The sequence below is a fragment of the Hypanus sabinus genome, chromosome 21 (genome assembly GCF_030144855.1).
Source record: "Hypanus sabinus isolate sHypSab1 chromosome 21, sHypSab1.hap1, whole genome shotgun sequence".
Taxonomy (NCBI): domain Eukaryota; kingdom Metazoa; phylum Chordata; class Chondrichthyes; order Myliobatiformes; family Dasyatidae; genus Hypanus; species Hypanus sabinus.
This window is the reverse complement of record NC_082726.1, coordinates 44,410,745-44,428,226: the sequence shown is the minus strand read 5'-3', so window position 1 is coordinate 44,428,226 and position 17,482 is coordinate 44,410,745. Positions and strand designations below refer to the sequence as shown.

At 38.9% G+C, this 17,482-nt stretch overlaps 1 protein-coding gene across 5 annotated transcripts in view; it reads left to right on the top strand.

The window, feature by feature from the left end:
• Positions 1-17,482, top strand: part of col13a1 (collagen, type XIII, alpha 1) — a 126,223-nt gene that overhangs the window by 43,612 nt on the left and 65,129 nt on the right. For all 5 annotated transcript variants that reach the window (XM_059946425.1, XM_059946429.1, XM_059946428.1 and 2 more), the window contains exons 10-15: positions 3,230-3,256; positions 4,294-4,320; positions 7,572-7,628; positions 8,968-9,069; positions 11,289-11,333; positions 14,149-14,211. In XM_059946425.1, the coding sequence (XP_059802408.1) occupies positions 3,230-3,256; positions 4,294-4,320; positions 7,572-7,628; positions 8,968-9,069; positions 11,289-11,333; positions 14,149-14,211 (321 nt within the window). The remainder of the gene's footprint in view (positions 1-3,229; positions 3,257-4,293; positions 4,321-7,571; positions 7,629-8,967; positions 9,070-11,288; positions 11,334-14,148; positions 14,212-17,482) is intronic.

Here is a 17,482-nt window from a genome sequence, read left to right as displayed (position 1 = left end):
TTTCCTCCAGTGTTTCCCTGCATTTTGCTGCATTTATTTTACCCTCTACCTTCGCAAGCCTTCCAGGGCTTGCTAGCAGTGAAGCATCCCCACAGCACGATGCAGCCACCATCGTGCTTCATGGTGGGGATGGTGTGTTCCTGCATGGTCACTCAGCTTTTGAGAATAACCTGCTCTAAGTAGGTTTACAGCTGTGCCATATTCTTTTCATTTCTTGATGACTGACTTAACTGTACTCCAAGGGGTATTCAAAGACTTAGAAATTATCTTGTATCCATTTCGTGACTTGTGCTTTTAAAGAACTTTTTCACAGAGTTGCTTGGTCTTTTGCCCTCACGGTGTAGTTTTAACCAGGATACTGTCTCACCAGCAGTTGGATCTTCCAGATACAGGTGTATTTTTACTATAATCAATTGATACACTTTGACTGTATACAGATTTCCAAAAACAGATCTGCACTTAACTAATTATGTGACTTCTAAAACCAGTTGGCTGCACCGGTGATGATTTGATGCATCCTTTAAAGGGGGGTGGGCGTGAATACTTATGCAATCAATTACTTTGTTTTATATTTGTAATTAATTTAGATCGCTTTGTAGAGATTTGTTTTCACTTTGACACGGAAGAGATTTTTTGTTGAACAGTGTCAAAATGCCAAATTAAGTCCACTGTGATTTAATTTTGTAAAACATTAAACCATGAAAAATTCCAGAGGTGGGATGAATACTTTTTATAGACACTGCGACTGTAATTCAGAATTGAAAATGAATCAGTCAGGTTGCAGTGCAGTGATGGCCACAGGTATTTCTACATTGTCCAGAGAAACGGTCAAGCTATTGCGTGTATTTTTTTACTGTCCGAGTTCTGGGTCCTTAATTCATTGCTGTACGCTCCAAACTAAAGGAACCCTTATCTCCTTGCATCTGCCAATTCCTCTGCTCTGGTGCCAAATTGCAATGTTTACTGCACTACAAATTGCACAGATTACTGTTAAGTGAATGCTCGCTGTAATTCTCTTTGTTTGTTCTATAAGGTAAAAGTTTTCTTGTTCCATTTTTGATGTGTTAAAAAGTTTGATTTTTAACTTCTGTTTTTCTGAAGCCAGGCAGTTTAAAAGTAACAGGATGACTCTTTCACAATCATTCCTCGTAGAGGTTTGTGCTCAGGAAGAAGTCTTCATTTATTTCAACTGCAGCAGAGCCATGAACCAGATTTTAATGCATCATTTGACATTAAACATCTCTTCACCATTCTCCCAAAGTGTTCATTCCTTTTTATTCTTACATTTTTACAGTAAATTCCAACTCAAAAACAAACTGTTCTTGAAATTTTCTTGCATTCGTGATTCTTCGGAACATTAGCATTTAAAATCTGCTCTGCAGGATCAAAGCATTTGCATTTTGAATTACATTTTGGTGAGCTGCTTTGTTTTCCAGGCAAATCCCAGTAATATCAGTGACGTAAATGGGCAGTTCATATGCTTTTGGTGAAATTGGTTGCTGGATAACCAAAGTTAACTTGGTAACCAAGAGAAGGAATAAAGTATATAACACGAGTTCTTTTCATAACCTCAGGACATCTCAAAACAGTTGATCAAGTACTTTAAACGTACTGTGAAGTTTATTGCAAGAGGAATTGAATGCAAAATTAACCCACTGCCTGAGGTCTAACTACAGCTCATAAACGAGTTCACTTTGTGAACATATCAACCTCTAGTTTAATCAGACCAGGAGTCCTCATAACATTATAGAGTGACCATGGGAATGGTTTTCACAGGCTGCAAAATTATTTCCTGAAAATATCAAACTCTAGAAGTGGCAATTCCAATGCTGCATTGAAAACTGATCAAAAATACACCTCAGGCAGTTTCTGAAGTGTGAAGTGTCTGCCAATCATGTTCAATATTTATGGATGAATGTCACTCTACCTGGAGTGTGTGAATCATCAAAGGTTTTGCACAGGGATACACAGAATGCAGAGACAAGCTGACTTTGGTCTGGTTTCTGTGTGTATTGCAAGACTACTGATTGGAAGTCCAATCTCCAGCTTTAATATTGCCATGCAGATATATTGGATGAATGCCTAATAGCAAGAGTTGAAAATTGGACCTTCAAGCCTAATTCAAATGTACTGTGTAGCCCTTGAGGACATCATTTTGAGTTTTTTTTTGGTTTGTTTTTTTATAATGCCAGGTCAGAATTACTATTCTATCTAATATTATGTATTTTTCACTTTATTTCTGAAGGCTGGTACAGCTGCCTGAGGGATCAAATTTCTTTTAAGCATGATGAATAAGATAGTCAATTACTGCCTGCTAAGTTACTAGAGAGAAGACTGAGAGAGAAATAAGTGACACTACAGGAGAATAAATGTTCTTCCAAGAACCACTGCTGAAGGATCAAAGGGAGTGAGAGAAAATAGAGAAAGCTGTGAGGCCCAGTGTTACGGGTTGCAGGAATCTTGGATTGATGGGAAAGGGGGAGGAAACGATCAGTTGAATAGGTGGCTGCAAAGACTGGGGAAGAACAGCCCACTCGTAACATGTGCCTAAACAAGATTCAGTGCTCTTTGTTGTGTTTCTGGATTCCGAAAACGCTGATCTGTTTTTGCATTTCACTTTTTCACTCAATGATCTGAGCTGACATCAAGGAAGTATAACTGCCTGTTAGATCGTCCAGCCTTTCTTGCGAGAGGTGACACCTGTTACCTTGCGCCTATTTTATTTGACAGCATCCTGCAACATAGTGAGGGCAGACCCAAGCATGAATTATAGAAGCGTGCACAGATTCACAGCACAACTCCACTAGATCATTAAGAGATGTTGCGTAGGGTTTTGTTCATCACCTTCAGTGTCCGTGCATCCAAAAGGATGATGGAAAAGAAAACTTGTTATGAATCTATATTTTGTACCTTTTTAAGAATTTTACACAATCTGAATGTACTAGAATTAATATGCATTTACATGCCCTTTGTTACATTATTGGAATGTCTACACTCTGTTAAAATTGCTTCAGGTTTTGCTTTATGCTTTGTGTTTCAACATGGGTCACTGTCAGTATTTTGTGTTAAAATCTACATATAAAGCCAAAAGAATAAATGCTTTCACCACAATATACATTTATGCTCTTAATCGTTCTTTCATGCTTCATAGCTGTTATGATGCTTAACCAAACTTTCTTGACTCAGCAAGGTAGCATTTGGATATAGCTCACTATTTCTGTCTGTACAGGGTCCACAAGGTCCAAAGGGCGACAAGGTAAGCTTGCTTTACCGACATTTCAAACTATTTGTTTGCAAATCTGGGCTCAGATGTAAAACTAACTACGAATATAAACGTAGAAGCCTCGTGCAAGTGCTGTAGGCGAGGTGAGGGACAGTAAATGATCAGCTGATGGTATATGTACTTTATATTTAAAGTACACACTTGCTTCTCTCCCAATTCTATAACACTTTGAAATGGTTTCCATTGTTTAAAATATTCAGCTGCCTTTGGTTAATCTTTCAGTCGGGAACTTTCATGATAAAAACCCGTAGTTAAGAAATATCACCCAGTGCTGCATATCTACAGGAAGGCATTGTCCATCTGTTCTATTATGTAAGACTTCCACCCTTATTGAAATGTTAGATGGTTAACATGTTAATGTTTCCAAATGCCTTAGATGAAGAACTCCTGCATATCTTAAGTTGAAAGCATAATAAATATTTAATAATTGATATTTTTACATTTAGTAACCATTCAACACTTCTTGTGATTTTTTAAGTGAAAAACAACTTTTGGCACATTAAATCCACTTCCTGCCTAGCCCAAAATGAGCTGCTTCTACTCGAACCCAGTGAAGCTAGCCGAACACCATCGGAGAGTCTGACATCACTCTGATGGACTCTATCATTAAGATAAAAGTATCACACACTTCAGCAAAAGGTAGCGACAAAACCGGTACAAGTGAGTGGTTGACAGTGACTCAGTGGGCCGAGAGGCCTTCATGATGCACCTCTCTATGACTGTGTATTTTCACTGATCGTAAACATTTTTTCATATAATGACTCGTGATATTATGTGGTGTCTGGTAAATAGTGTTTGAAAGGAGTTAAAGTTTGAGATTAGAAGATGTTTAAACTTTATTCTAGCATTATTTATGGAGCAAAGATACTAGTGTTAATCAATTGAATCAAATAGCCCATTCTTGGATTGTAATACTTTGTCTGTAAAAACACTAACTTTTTCCATACTCAAGAGGTACAATATAAATGAAGTACTGATATTGCAAATCTGATTACTCTTCCGTTTCCTAGGGCCAACGTGGAGATTCAGCACTCACGGTGAGTAATCTGTCTAAAAGTTTGTTTGCATCATTAGACTGGGTACTGTATAAAGCAACATTCATAATCAGTATTTTACATGAGGGGTTGAGCGCAAAGTTATAATCCTAAAATATAATCATGTTGTCATTTTTCATTCTTAACAGTCCAATTATATAATTAATAATTTTTCACACCATCTACCTATATTTAAAGTTATCCTGGTTATCTTAATATCTCAGTCTGGCTCACTTTTGGCATTGAGAAGCTAGTTTTATAGAGGAAAATTACTGTTTTTCGTACTGTAACTATCTTCAATGTTCGACTGTGAAAACTACTGCCTATAACTCAAATTAGTACAGAAAATAGGCTGGAGACCCTAATACCGGTTACATTTTTATATTGGCCTCTGACTGATAATCATGTGCACAATACAGATCTCCTGAACTCAGCCATTTAACTTGCCCATATATCAAACCATTAAACAGAGTCTGCTGCAAATACCATCAAGATTACAACACAAATCTTGCTTTATATATCCACCGGTTCTCATTTTCTGTAAAAGAAAGAAAATGTTTATATTCATTCCCTGCATAATCACCCACTAAAAGACATCCATAGTTGATGTGATTTCTGGAAGATCTTAAGTTTCTGGAAGTTCCTGAGATGACTCATTGCTTTCCTGGAGCAGGTCTCTGGTTAAATATTTACACTGGAAAAAGTAGCTGCTCATATTTTATCATTGGTTTGGGACACTTGAGGACAAGCTTGCTCTTTCCATGGGAAATTTTTGCGGAGTCATAACTTATCAATAATCTATTTACAATTCAAAACAGAAGAATTTTGCTGGTTTTCCTGACCTGATGCTTTCCACCACCCTGATGTTTTTCTTATACTCCCTAACAACCTGTGCAACTGTCTACCAATTCTTGCTGATTCCACATCTGCAGTTTGTTAAACCAGAGTATAAAGTAACTTGGGTGCAGGCGATCTGATACACAGTCTGCCTGGTAGCTCTATGTTTATTGACTTTTAATTTGTTTAATCACCCTTCAGGGAACTGAATAAAACTAAAATTCATATTTAACTTAAATCCAGCCAGCTATATTCATCCGTGACAAAGAAAGGGCTCAGTTCTCTTTCCAAAATGGCAGGGAAAGGTTCTGTTTATTATTAATCCGCAGTTTCCCATAATCTTCTCACTTTATCACTGGTTGATGAGGAATTAAACCAAATGCCACATTGGGATTGTAAGTGGGTGCTTAGAACTGAGCACTATAAGAGAGCTGGTTTCTAAACTACTATTACAAATTCTGAAAAGATTTCTGTGGCTGCCAACAAGACAATAATAGCAAACTTGCAGCATATTTAAATGTTGAGTTTTACCCTTTTCCCTCTTTATTTAACTGATTGCTATCATTGGAACTGCACTTATTTATTAAAAGTAGTCATAGTTTTATTTAGTTTTCACAAGACATAGTTATTTTGAAGTTTCTATTAAAGCAACATAAGTAAAAAATTTATTAGACCTTATAAACGTTTGTCATCTATAGTGATTGAGTGTTTTGTCTGTTGGAACAGTGTCTCCATTATTAAGAAAATGAGCTGTTTCAGGCTCGTCTCAGTTCCAGTAGGTACACTGGAACTTGAAACACCAGTCTATCCAGAAAGCTGCTTCATGGGTTGGTTGATAGCCAAGAGAATTGTCTCGTCTCTCGTGATCCTGAACAGACCCATCAGTAGGACATGTAGAAAATAGTCTAAATTAACCCCAGACTGCATGTCCCTGGCATGTCTTGTTGCTTCGATAAGAAGGATTGTGGAACTTCTGTTCACGGGGTGGTTTTTTATATGTCAAGGTAATTTAAGGCAGTTAAAAGTGGACTTGTTTGTTGCTCACAGTTGAGCTTTCATTCTACAGTGACTCAGAATGGTGTTCATTGAAGGCTTTAATTCGGACTCCAATTGCATGATAGATGCAATGAGAAAGACATTTTCTTTGACAACTTACTTATAGAACATAGGAACTTGAGAGATTAATGAATAGAATCAGAGGTGGGCCTTTCACCACTCATGTCCACTTTACCATTCAGTAGAAACTTAGTCAAGCTTTAAGCTTATCACTATTTTCCTGCACTAACCCCACATCCCATGACTCCGGCAATATCTAAAATTCTATTAATATCTGCCTTAAACATACACAATGACTAAATCTTCACAGTTCTCATCTCCTGTCTGGGAGAGCTAACACCTTATTTTGAGGTTGTGGCCACTGGTTCTAGATTCCCCAGTGGGGGAAACATCAACCCTGCATCTATATCATTAAGACACTTTATTTGTGTCAATTCGGACACAAATAACGCCCATTTCTGCATTAAGCAATGTTAGTTTAAGATAGAATCCATCACTATGCCAACGTAATCAAAGAAATGCTGATTTGAACCTTCAATGAATTATTTTTGGGAACAGGAGTTGGAATAACCTATCTTTATTAAGTTTGGGAATTTTCTGCTCTAAAAATATTTCTTATCAATTTGATATCTTTAACTTTGTGATCATAAACACTCCCAAATTTCAAGGAACATTATATCAATTTCCTTCCCTATCTGTCCAACAATTTGAAACATTCCTTTCTGACGATCTTCCTTAAATTCCTGTATCTCAGACATTGTTTTCTATATTTTTCTTTCCTGTTAAAAGTTTATTCTGTATTTCTGTCAAAACATTTTGGTTGGCTTCATTTTATTTTAATTAGTGTGAGGGATAGGTTACGGTTTGGTTGGATTCCACTGTTTACATCGCAGAGCCCTAAGAAATGTTGTTCCCTAAAAGTAATTGATTCATGAGTGTGTTTGCATATGCGAGGAAACGGGTGCCTGAAGTAATTTTAAGATTGTAATATAAAAATTGAGAAGCCAATTTATACATAGGAAGCTCCCACAATGTCATCTTTTTTTATGAGATGAGGGATTAAAAAAAAATGGCCTGAACATTTTTTCTTCAAAATATTGCCATAAGCTCTTTTATTATCCACCAAGAGGGCAGATAAGTAACATCTCCTCCGAAAGAAATCACCACTGACAGTACAGTTCTCCTTTAACACTTCAGTGGATTGTAAATGTTGGTGCTTATTTTGTCAAGTGGGAACTCACCATAACTTCACTCAGAGTCAAGAGAACTATCATCTGAGCCGTATCTATTGAACCGTTGAAGAGGTATGATTCTGTCTGTGCATGGATAGAATCACTTAGTTTCTATGTTGCATTCTGTAGGAGTTCCCTGGGACTTCACTAGCAGCACTGCGGCTAAATCAGATCCAGACTGTGAAGGTTTGTGAGTGCTTTCACTGTCATAATGGTCCGTCTTACAACAGAGTGGCTTGGGTTCCAAGGCAGTTGTTCAGAATTGATTTTGTAATGGGCAAATTCGTAAAATAAAAAATGACTATTTCCAATCCAAATTGAAGACTAATGTATAATTCTTGTCTATAACATTACACTTTATACTTACCTAGACTACTTATGTGGTCGCAATGAGCTGACCTATTATATATGGGCTATTTTATCCTCCACATTAATTGGTAGGTGTTGCCAACTCTAGTTTACATATGCCTGGAGGTTTCATTATGTGGGCAACTGCTTCCAACTACACTGCCCCCATGTTGCTCTCTGTACTTAACTTACAAGTGACTCGCTTTCCTACAGAGATTTTGGGAGGAAAACAGCTTTCTGCTGCTCAATTGGATGATATTTGACCAATAGTTAGCCACTATTCCTAGGTCCAATTCTGTAACTAAAGAGTATCTAATGTTTCAAAGAAATAATTATTATTTCAGTGTGAAATAATCCATCCTATTCTTCCTGAAGTTTTACTCTGTGCTACATCTAGGAAATTAATCCTAAATTTCTGGAAACTTCTGGACAATCATGGAGGCTTGGCAACCCTATTAATCATTGAGGTTCAGATTTATTTGGGAGAATTCCACGTTGCAAATGACAGGAGACCTTTTTCCAGAAAGTACACCTTGCTCACTTTGTTATAAGACTGGGTCCAAATTCTCTTTCTTAAAGCCAGCAACGAATACTGAGGGCAGTCCTTTGGTGAAACAAAATTGTTTACTGCTTTAATCTTTTAATTTGCTTTTCCTGCAATATTTGGCAAATGATGAAACGTCTGGATTTATTTTCCTTTCACCAACTGCACACCCACATATAAATGTTTCTGTTGCTGGCTTTCTTCTGTCATCGAGCTCTGCTGTGTTTTCTCAACATTATTGTCTTTTTCCCTCCTCCCTCCTCCATTCACCCACTTTCCCTCCAAACCAAACATACCATCTCTTGACCCTTGGCTTTTACTGACCTGTGAACTCTTGGCTAATGCCTGTTCAGTTTACATCACCTCAACTGAAAATATTACCACCTGCTGACCAGTTCATCAGACGCCTCTATCTCAAGGTAAATGCCTTTTCTGTAGCTAGGCATCATTTTGTTCTTCTCTGTATTTCTTCCTTCATCCTTTCTAACCACCCATTCGTTAGTCATGCAGTATGCTTATTGGCTGCTCTAAATAATATTAATTACTTCCCCTTTGAACTGACAATGCAAGCTGTTTGTTAGAAGTGGCAGGCATTGTCCTCATGGATGTTAATGGTGTTTGATCCAAACTCAGGGTGAACAAGGACAGGCCAACTGCTCCCCAGGACCACCTGGACCTCCAGGACCTAAAGGACCTCCAGGGGATTCAGGAAAGCCAGGAGCAAATGGTTTAACAGTAAGTTTTGGCTTTGTGTGTTTTCTCTCTCATTCAGACTTCTGTAAGTATTTGTTTTTGCATTTTTAAAAAAGTTATTCTATTGAGAGCTACAGCACAGTAACAGACCCTTCTGGCCCAACAAGCTCTTGCCACTAAATTACACCCATGTGACTAATAAAGCTACTAACCTGTACGTCTTTGGAATGTGGGAGAAAACCGGAGCGCTCAGAGGGAGCACACGTATTCACGGGGGAGAACATCCAGACAGAGGCAGAGTTGACCCTGGGACACTGCCCTGCTATCCTGTTGAAGTGTTGATGTTCAACAGGCATGCACGTAACAAAGAAATTAAAAATTAATCTTCTTTAGACTTCCTGCTGTTCACATTGACCCAGTGCCCAATTCCAGGACGTTATGAGACTTTGCAAACAATGTGATGATTTGAAGAGTGTTCAGTGTACTAATTACATTGGTTCACAGTAGCTGACAAGTGAATTACCTGAATTACAATTTCACAGTATCTACAATTGGTGGGGAATGTGCAGACAACAAATAGCAGAATAGCGGGGGAATAAGCATCAATCCTAAAACAGTTTGTTATTGAGTCTTTTCTGAGTCTGTGCTCCTGGCGAGACACTGATAGATGGGAGCTTAAAAGTTTCCTTACAATTCCTGACTGCATTCTTTCTGTGGTAAAATAAATGATTCAACTGCTCCAATAAATCAGGGCAGAATGCCTTCAGACATATGATAGCACTTGTTCAATTAGTATTCCACAAACAACTTTGAGGCCCTAGAAATTGAAGACATTGTGTCCATTTTTCATCCATCACTAACCACAGCTGCTTCAGCTTATATGGTAGAGCTGAATTGGTTAGTACTGGTTCCAGTTCACAATTGGGGTTGCTTGCTCTAGGTTTCTGATGTGTAACTACAGTCCTGTTCAGATGGGAATAGGCCATTGCTGGCACGATTGTGGCCTCTGTGAATATCAGTCCCTGAAAGCTCTGTGTAACTTCCCGCATTTTGCATTTGAAGTCAACTTTAGATAAGGCACTCCAAGTCCAGATCTATACTGTTGTTTGCTGACCTACACCAGCTCTGATGTGGAAATAACTCAACTTACAAATCCTTAAACTTATTTTCAATTTTCCATTTCACTTCAACACTCCCTAATCCTGCACTGTAATCTACAACCCTGCAGCTCTCTACTTCCATCTGTCAATCTACCATTTAAATCACTCAATCACTGATTCCATGAGCATCTGTCTCAAGCCTTAAAATTTCTTTCTGCTTGTTGATTGCTCTCTCCCCTCTAAGTATTGCCAACCTGAGTTAAAATCATCCTTCCCGTTATCTCTTCTAAGGTACTTTTCGTATTTCTGTATTTCCATTAGACATGACAGGAGGCCATTTTAGAGCACTGACCATGCCGGCTCATGGAGCAGTGCCATTTCCTATAAGCTATCTTCCTACATACCCATCAAACCTCCCTCCTTCTCAATCCCCACCTACCCTAGGGACAATTTCCAAAGCATGCATCTTTGGGAGGTGGGAGGAAACTAGAGCTCTAGGATAAAAGCTGTGCAGTCACACGGAGAACGTGAGACAAAACCACGCAGGCAGCATCCTGGGTCACCGCTGTTGTGAGTGAGCAGCTCTGCTGGCACTACCACTGTAGAACTTCCGGGTACGATTTTACGTTCAAGAGAGATTAACAATTAGCTTTATTTGTCACATATACATCGAAGCACACAGTAAAATGCATCATTGCGTCAATGACCATCACAGTCTGAAAATATAGGGGCAGCATGCAAATGCGCCACCAACATAGCATGCACACAAGTGACTCATCCTAACCTGTACTCCTTTGGAATGTGGGAGGACTTCTGGAGGAAACCCATGCAGCCACAGGGAGAATGTACAGACTCCTAAACAACAGCGATGCAGTTGATCCTGGGTTGCTTGCCATAATAGTGTTAGGCTACCGTGCTGCCCTGCACGGTATAAGGCAGTGTATATCTACAAACACCATTTGTTATACCAAAGTGACAAAGCAGGAGAGTGACAGTGAGGAAGCAGAATGATCAGCGAGAGAACATCCCCGTCGTGGAGCACAATCATGGTATCATAGTTTGTCTGTATAATGTAAAAAAATAGCCAGTTCTCTTCACCATGCAGCACCCATATGAAGCAAGCTTTCTGGGCATGAATAAAATCAGAGCTTCTCTTTCCAGGGGAAACCTGGAGATCCTGGACAACCTGGAAGAGACGGAACTAAGGTAGGTAGAAGACAAAGTGTTTGTGGATTTTGGTTATAGTCTCATTTAATCAGTTCTCCTTCCTTTGTTGTAACCTACCAGACTTTGACACAGGCTTGCTCATTGGATACTTTGGTAATGAGCAATGGTGACAGCTCATGTTTGTGCCTGTTTTAACACAATTAGGCAGTTAAGCAGAGTAGCCTATACAAGTTGTGCCATGGACAGCACAAAAAACTGACAACAATCATGGTTAATTGTTTACATGAGAGCCCATAGATAAATCTGGATTGTGCAATAGAATAGTTCCGGGAAAAGTTAACTCGTAAAACTGGAAAGACAGAACTGAATTCATTTAGCAGCAGAAGAAACTTGCCCTTCATTTGGGTCAAGGAATGTCTCGTAGTCGATGTCAATGTAGTCAATGTAATTAATGAGGTCTGGGTGGATTGGTAAATTTAAGACCTACTTTTCATATTTCCTCTGGCTTGTGGAAATATTTTGAAAGCAGAATTAGAGAACTGCCTCTTGGAACCTAGTGTCTGAGTGACAGGGTTTTGCCATTATTCCCAAAGCTAGTTTGTCCCAAACCGAATCCTCTTTCATTACTGGAGTTCGGCAAAGTAATTGCAAGATGTGGAGTGATTTCTGGATGTGGCTTTTGAGGTGGAGATGTGGTTGTGGCAGCTGCACGGGAGAAGTTGGACCGAATGGTCTGTTTTTGTCATATAAGATTTCTGTAAAACATTGACAGAGATTGTACAGAAAGTAGATTCAGAAAGACACTGATAAAAGTTTGAAATAGTTCTTTTTGCTTCTAATGCATTGGATGATTGAGGATTTCCTCGGGGACAACTCCAAAAGGTGTGAATTGTTATTGTGTGTTTAGGAAATGACATTTCATCTTTGGCAAAGTCAGATAATTAGTTCCTCAGGGAGAAGGTGGGGTGCTCAAGTGTAGGGGTTAATCCAAACACAAGAGGAAGAGGAAGGTTAAAGGGGAACTCTTCATGAGAATAGCTCAATCAAAAGGAGCATTAGAAGTTTGTACCAAATTTTAAAGGCCCACTAATCCAATAATGTCTCTGACAGCAAACCGTCTTGGCAGTATTTAGCACCATATCACACTATTGTTGAAACCAGTGGCTTATCTGTTTTGATTGATTATAAAGGAAACAAGAAGTCACAATATGGCTGCAAGGTCACTGAACATTGTCACTGAAAATGCCTGATTTGATTTCCTCAGTTCCCGAGTCAAGGACAGGCTTCTCGTCAATTGGGCATTGATCTTTCCTGACCCAAAATCTCCCGAAATTCCGTAGAGTGGTGAAGAAATTTTGAAATTTGATGTTTGATATAATACCTGATATTTCTACATGAAATCCCAAACTGGTAATGAAATGAATGACTGGATTGCCTATTTTGAATGTTAAATGTAGGATAAATTTCCAATTAGTTATGAAAATAAAAATTACAAATACCTTTAATTACAAATATGGGAACAATTAAAAGTTGTGACTAGGAGCCAGCTCCCAACTGACTGATCATCCTCTGATGAATCATTGCAGATATAAACATTAGAGCATTGTGGAAATCACCCCAGTGCTTCAGAGGCAGACACAGAGCAGACTGTCTGAGGTTTAAAATCGTATCATAAAGTCATTCCCCTTTGTAAAGCTAAATCTTATCCAGTCACACAGGCCATTTTAAGTACAATGATTAAGCTCAAACTTTCTCTGGGCTTTGAAAATAAACATGTAATAAATATCTGGCGAGATTTGAAGGGATGTTTGGGAGAATGAAACATGATTAGTGTAAGGTTAGTGTAAAAAGATGCTTGATGCTTATCACAGACTTGATGGTCCAAAAGGGAGTGTTTCTGTGGCATTATGACTTGAGGTTGGAAATCTAAGTAGTTCTACAGATAAAATGCATAATTTGAATTATCAATGAGCACACAAGGCAAACTTTTTCATGTACAAGATCCCTGGGGCAGTTTTTTAGCATTATAAAGAAAATGTAATGTTGTTTGTGCAAAGACTAATTTTTAGAAGGGGTACAAATTTTGAGGAATATACTTTGATTATTTGATCCCAGTGCATTTCTTAAAATAAATACCAGTCTTAAATATTCAAATTGTTTTTCATTCTCCATCTGTTAATCTGGGTGCAAGGTTATCTTTCATGGAGTAAAACATCCCAATACATCTTAAGAGCAAAATTTGAATCCAAACCAGAACCAGATCTTGGTGAAAGAAGCATGGATTGATCCACATTAGGCCCCAATGCAACACCTTGATCAAAGATGGAGATTTTAAGGAGCTGCTTATGTGGGTTAACCGAGAGATTTAGAGCTGAAGGGAGCCAAGGCATCTGAAGACAAAGTGATGGAGCATTGCAGTCATGAGGAATCAATTGTCAGTTCAGGTGTTAAACCATTGAGAGGGCGACACACACTAGATGTTAAGCCATTGAGATGTATTTCTTTATTGGTACTCTCTTACAGAGCCTCCCTCAGGATCTCTGTGCTCTAATCTTAAACAGACAACTGCAATAAACTAGCCAACACTGGGACACACGGAGCAAATCAGATCAGGAAATGGAGCTGCAGGATGTTGCCAAGAGAGAAATGGTTTTACAGGAAGACATTGTTTACGTACTGAAGGGATTTTTTACTTAACTTCTGTTGATCAGTGTTACACTCTAATAACTCTTGCATCAATAGTGATGTTTCAAGCTACAAACACTCTTTAAAATGAAAAATAAACTGGGGTGATATGAAACCAAAGCATTTCTTCTAAAGTATAGAAGTAAATTGACTTGGATTTTTGTTTCAGGGGGATAAAGGAATGACAGGACTTCAGGGAAAACCCGGAATGCCAGGGCTCCCAGGAAGAAAGGTTGGATAAACTTCTTTACAACTGTGGGAATTTGCTTTTACAGAATCTTGTGGTGCTTCATCTGCACAAAGGAAGGTGCATTGAAGTTGGGATTAGTGAGAGGCTCACTTCACGAGTCAATATGGTTCACTAAGTATGGTTGGCATAATGAACACCAGGTAACACAGGCAGATGTGGTCGCGACGAACATGTCTAGACCAATACTCTGCATGCTCTTCCTGAAAATCATTCTTGGCATTAACCCAACTTCAAAGGATTAACGTGAACCTGCTGTCAGCACGGGCCTCAAAATTTGTAGCCACTTCCTTCAATGGCTGCTTAGAAATTAGATTCATTTTTGTGTCTCTGTCAACTATCCGAATAACAGTGCGAGAGTTTCTGTAATAGGTCTGCAGTAGAACAGCAAAAAAAAGCTACATCAAAATGAAGCATAGCAATGTTTTAAAGACGTTGTAAAGCTGTAAATCCTGTGTCAGGGACTAACTTAATTCCAAACAGAGTCAGAGACTCTGCAGGCAATCGACTCTCAAGATTTGACTGCAGACAGTCGTCTCATCTTGGGGATGGAAAGGCCAGGATTTACTGTCCATTCCTGCTTGGTCTGGAGGTGAGGAGTTATCATTGATAAAGAGGTGTAAATATTTAAAAGTTAGATTGCATATTACTGATTGGAGTTTGAATCAACATAAGAGACCAGGAGTTACTTTTGAGATCCATCTAACCTTTACATTAGGGGCGTAGATGATAACATTATTTCCTGTGCATTAATTGTGATGGAGCTTTTTACAAAATCTATTTATTGAGATACCGTATGGATTAGGCCCTTCTGGCCCTTTGAGCCTCGCCGCCCAGCAATCCCCGGATTTAATCTGCGCCTAATCACAGAACAATTTAAAATGACGAATTAACCAACCAACCAGTATTTCTTTGGAAGGCGGAGGAAACTGGAGCACCCGGAGGAAATCCACATGATCACGGGGAGAATGTATAAACTCCTTACAAGCAGCGACGGGAGTTGAACCCAGGTCACCTGGACTGTAAAGTGCTGTGCGAACCACTATGCTATGGTGCTATATGATCTCCCTTTTACTGTGTGTTCTGACCACCATAGCCTCAGCATCTTGAGGCTATTTTCCCAAGTTCCACTTCGGCAGTTTGTCTGGTCAGTCTCCTGAGCGTCTCGACATTGCTGGAAACCCTCACATGGCTGGCTGGATTCCTGGGACACTAAACCCTCCCATGATGATGTTGGTCAGCCTCCTAGTCTCGAGGACAATAGCCCGGCCTCCTGCGAACCCCCCACAGATGATGGCGGGAACCCTGACGTGCCGTAGCAGAACACCCATCCACACACTGATCTCCAGAGCTTTCCTGTACCACCCACACCACTCACAGACCACAGCTGTACTTAACTCTCCAGAAGAATACAAAGCAGCACATTCTTGACTTGTTGGTTGCTTCTACTGCTATAAAAAGTGTCCAAAAGCAACAAATAAAGCTGTACTACAAGACATGGTTCGTATTAACTCTGATCTTTGTAACAATAACAATACCAATATTTTGGACTAACAGACTTAGAAGTTATTTTCCTAAAGTATTAAGGCTGATCAACACCTTCACCCACTAACTCCACCATTGCATTATTATTTCCTATCACTCATCTTAATGTCACTTTATGGATACACAATCACGTTATGTATATGAGCTATCTTTTGTCTTCATAGTTGTTGTGTTATTATTGTGTTCTTTATCATTTGTGGTTTATTTTTGTGCTGCATCAGATCCAGAGCAAAAATTAATTCGTTCTCCTTACTCTGGTGTACAGGAAATGACATTAAACACTCTTGAATCTCATGACTGATTTGTCCTTGTACATTGGGAATGATCAGAAGTACACTTGGTCTCAGCAATTTTAAAAGTTAAAACTTTTAGGATTTGAATGGCATCCATTTCTACACAATTTTAGTCCAAAAGTACTGTCTGGGAATTTAGTTGATTATATCAGCTTGAACTATTTCCAGACTATGAGTAAACCACTTAAAATGTGTTGGTTCTTTCACATTAATTATTCTGGCTTATTATAAACAGAGCTGTAAAGCAAACCAGTTGTAGTGCTGTTATTAATATTGTTCTAACCTCAATACTCAAAACTGCTTTCATCAGTTAGCTCCCTGACCAAAGTGGCAAACTCAATTTACTTCTGTTACACAACTTAAAGCTTCTGAGCCAAACTGGATTCATTCCTCATTGGAATTAGTGTGGATTTTGATGTTAAGGATAAGGCAAGTTAAGGATCTAGGTTTTTAATATTTGTGCATTTGTAGGGTTGAAAAATGTAAGATTTGGGCATGTTATCAGCCCTGTGAGCTGCTCTGTAACTGAACTGTAACATCATTCTTTGGCTCAGCTTTTAAACATCTACCAGCTTGTTGAGTTTAGAAGGCGGGAAGGATGGGGAGTTTTGACTGAGTATGTGGGCATCATACTCTCCAGGTTTATAGCGTATTGCCAAAAGTACACATTCTCTACAGCAAGGAGAAGATTCACAGAATCCTACAAAACGGAAACAGACCCTTCAGCCCAACTCACCAATGCCGACTAAATTGCCTTGCCAAAATAATCCAGCCTCTGCCATCTAGTCCTGATGTTCTAAAACTATTTATTATTTTTGATAACACAGAACTATTCATTGCAAAAAGACATGGTCATCCTTAATGCGATAAACCTTTGCAACTTGCTAATAAAGATGTTGGTGCTGGAAAATTAAGGCAGATAGATTCTCCAGACGGCAAGGGAGAATTCTTCAGTGGAAGAAAGAAGAGGGGATAAAGAAAAAGATAGAAAGAGAGCAGGGGAGAAAAGGAGGTGAGAGGGAAACAGATGATAAGTGAGTAAGAGAAACAAAAAGGAAAGACAACGTGGGAAGAGGAACTGAAAGAATGTGAGGAAAATGAGAAAAAAGCAAGGGAAGAATGTCAGGGAAGGAAGGTAAGGCTGGGTAATTGAAAGTATTTTATTCTATGCAGCACATTAGATTCTCAGCTGTGTTTGTTACTCCTTGGGTTTTGTTTTAGCACTTAGAATATGGACTCCTCAGGGATGTTGAAACAGGTCGGCAGGAACATATCAGTCTTCAAAAGAAATTGAGGTAGATTTATTGGTATTAGTGCCATTAGTGAGAGCAATTCCTTATTTAAATCTGAATAATTTACCACAACTGAACAGGCAATTTGTAAACCAAAATGTGCAGTGCTTTTCCCCCCATTCTTAA